The sequence below is a fragment of the Apium graveolens genome, chromosome 5, assembly GCF_009905375.1.
Source record: "Apium graveolens cultivar Ventura chromosome 5, ASM990537v1, whole genome shotgun sequence".
Classification (NCBI taxonomy): Eukaryota; Viridiplantae; Streptophyta; class Magnoliopsida; order Apiales; family Apiaceae; genus Apium; species Apium graveolens.
In genome coordinates, this window is record NC_133651.1 from 19,494,198 (window position 1) to 19,496,131 (window position 1,934).

The 1,934-nt window shown below is 37.3% G+C and overlaps 1 protein-coding gene across 1 annotated transcript; it reads left to right on the forward strand.

The window, feature by feature from the left end:
- The first annotated feature begins 244 nt into the window (after window positions 1-244).
- Window positions 245-1,087, forward strand: LOC141659883 (uncharacterized). Its single transcript, XM_074466812.1, has 2 exons — window positions 245-517; window positions 752-1,087. Exons 1-2 carry the CDS (start codon window positions 245-247, stop codon window positions 1,085-1,087), a joined length of 609 nt encoding a protein of 202 aa, XP_074322913.1.
- The last annotated feature ends 847 nt before the right edge of the window (window positions 1,088-1,934 follow it).

Below are 1,934 nucleotides of genomic sequence, written 5' to 3' on the forward strand. Positions count from 1 at the left end.
ATTGTTTAGGATAGTAGTTAGTTATTTCCTTGTTTTTAGCCAACTCAGTTTGTAAGTTTCTTTATATCAGCATTGCAGAAGCATAATAAAAGTAAGCCGTTTGGAGTGCATGTGTTGAGTCATTTTCAGATTTTATAAACATTTTTATAAACACTTATATATATATAATATATATAGCAGATTAGTGAGCATAGTTTCTAATACTTGGTATCAGAGCTACGGTTCACAGTGAATATCCGAATACATGTCAAAGGCGACAATGATGGAAACAGGCAAGAACAAAAGTGGTGTAGTGGGTTTAACCTATCCCATGTTAACCAGGAGTAACTATACTACATGGGCCTTGAAGATGAAAGTCTTTATGCAAGCACACTCAGTCTGGGAAACCATTGAGCCAAAAGATCCAAAAGCGACCAAAGTTAATGAGAAAACAGATAAGGTTGCTATGGCCATGATCTATCAAGGCATACCAGAAGAAATATTACTTTCTGTCGCTGAGAATGAAACGGCTAAGGAGGTATGACAAGGAATCAAGACCATGTGTCAGGGTGCAGATCGAGTTAAAAAGGCCAGGACTCAAACACTTAAGGCAGAGTTTGAATCCCTGAGCATGAAAGACGGTGAATCATTATATGATTTATGTAAGAAGATGGATGGGCTGGTGACAAACATTAGGACCCTGGGTGAAGAGATCGAGGAGACCTATGTGGTCAAGAAACTGTTGAGAGCAGTTCCAGCAAAATTTCTATAGATAGCGTCCACGATAGAGCAGTTTGGTGATCTTGAAAACATGACAGTGGAGGAAGCAGTTGGGTCACTAAAGGCTCATGAAGAAAGGATGAAGGGACAGAACGACAAAAATGGAGGAGGGGAATTACTACTGACAGAGGATGAATGGTTAAAGAAAGAAGGAGAAGAAAGGAAGCTACTGTTCACTAGGGATGAATGGTTAAAACGCAGTAATAAAAATGGAGCTGAGGCAACCTCAATGCAAAGGGTTCGAGGTGCTCGGGACAAAAGTAAAGTTCGATGCTATAACTGCAGTCTGTATGATCACTATGCTGCAAAGTATCGTAAACCCAGATGACCAAGAGAATCCAAACAAGAAACAAACATAACACAAATAGAGGATGATGAGCCTGCCCTGTTACTGGCAAAACATGATAAAAAAGAAGAAGGAGTAATGTTGTTGAACGAAGAAAAGGTGATGCCCAAGTTAAGTGAAGACAGTAACAAGGTATGAAGGGACTCGAACATCTGGTACTTGGACAATGGAGCTTCAAATCATATGACGGGCCAAAAATCAAATTTCAGGGAACTGAATCAGAGTGTGACAGGCCAAGTATGATTTGGTGACGGGTATACTGTAAAGATCCAAGGTGTTAGATATATTTGATAATGTCATGTCTAATGTAATTTGTGTTTAGTTTTCAGATCTTACCTAAACAGGACAAATCAGTACTTAACTGGAAATCAGTACTTATACTGAAGTCAGAACTTAAGTGGTCAGAACTTAAGTTATCAGGAGATATTTATCAGGAGATAATATCAGGACTTAAAGGAGACTTTCAGATAAGGAAGGCGACTGATTGAAAGGAAAGAAGATCAAGACAAATGCAAGAAGAGATATGCATGAAGAAGGAATTCTATGAAGAATAGAATACTTGAAAGAAAAGATATCTGATTGATATATTTTAGGAAGCAGAATTATATTCCATATCAATTAGCGATTATCTTGTAACTGTGTAGTATATAACCACAGACATAGGGTTTACACTATAAGTGTTATCATTATCGAGAATAATATTCATTGTAACCCTAGCAGCTCTCGTGATATTTGTTTATCACTGAGAGAGGACAGTTCCATATTGTAACAGAGTTTATTATATTGAATAAAGTCTATTTTCTGTTACTTGAGTTCTTTAATTCGATTT

Bases quoted from the DNA above. Each gene is read 5' to 3' on its own strand.
- LOC141659883 (XM_074466812.1), top strand. From the start codon at position 245: ATGTCAAAGGCGACAATGATGGAAACAGGCAAGAACAAAAGTGGTGTA. The intron at 518-751 runs GTATGACAAGGA...AAATTTCTATAG, and splicing joins AGAATGAAACGGCTAAGGAG to ATAGCGTCCACGATAGAGCA.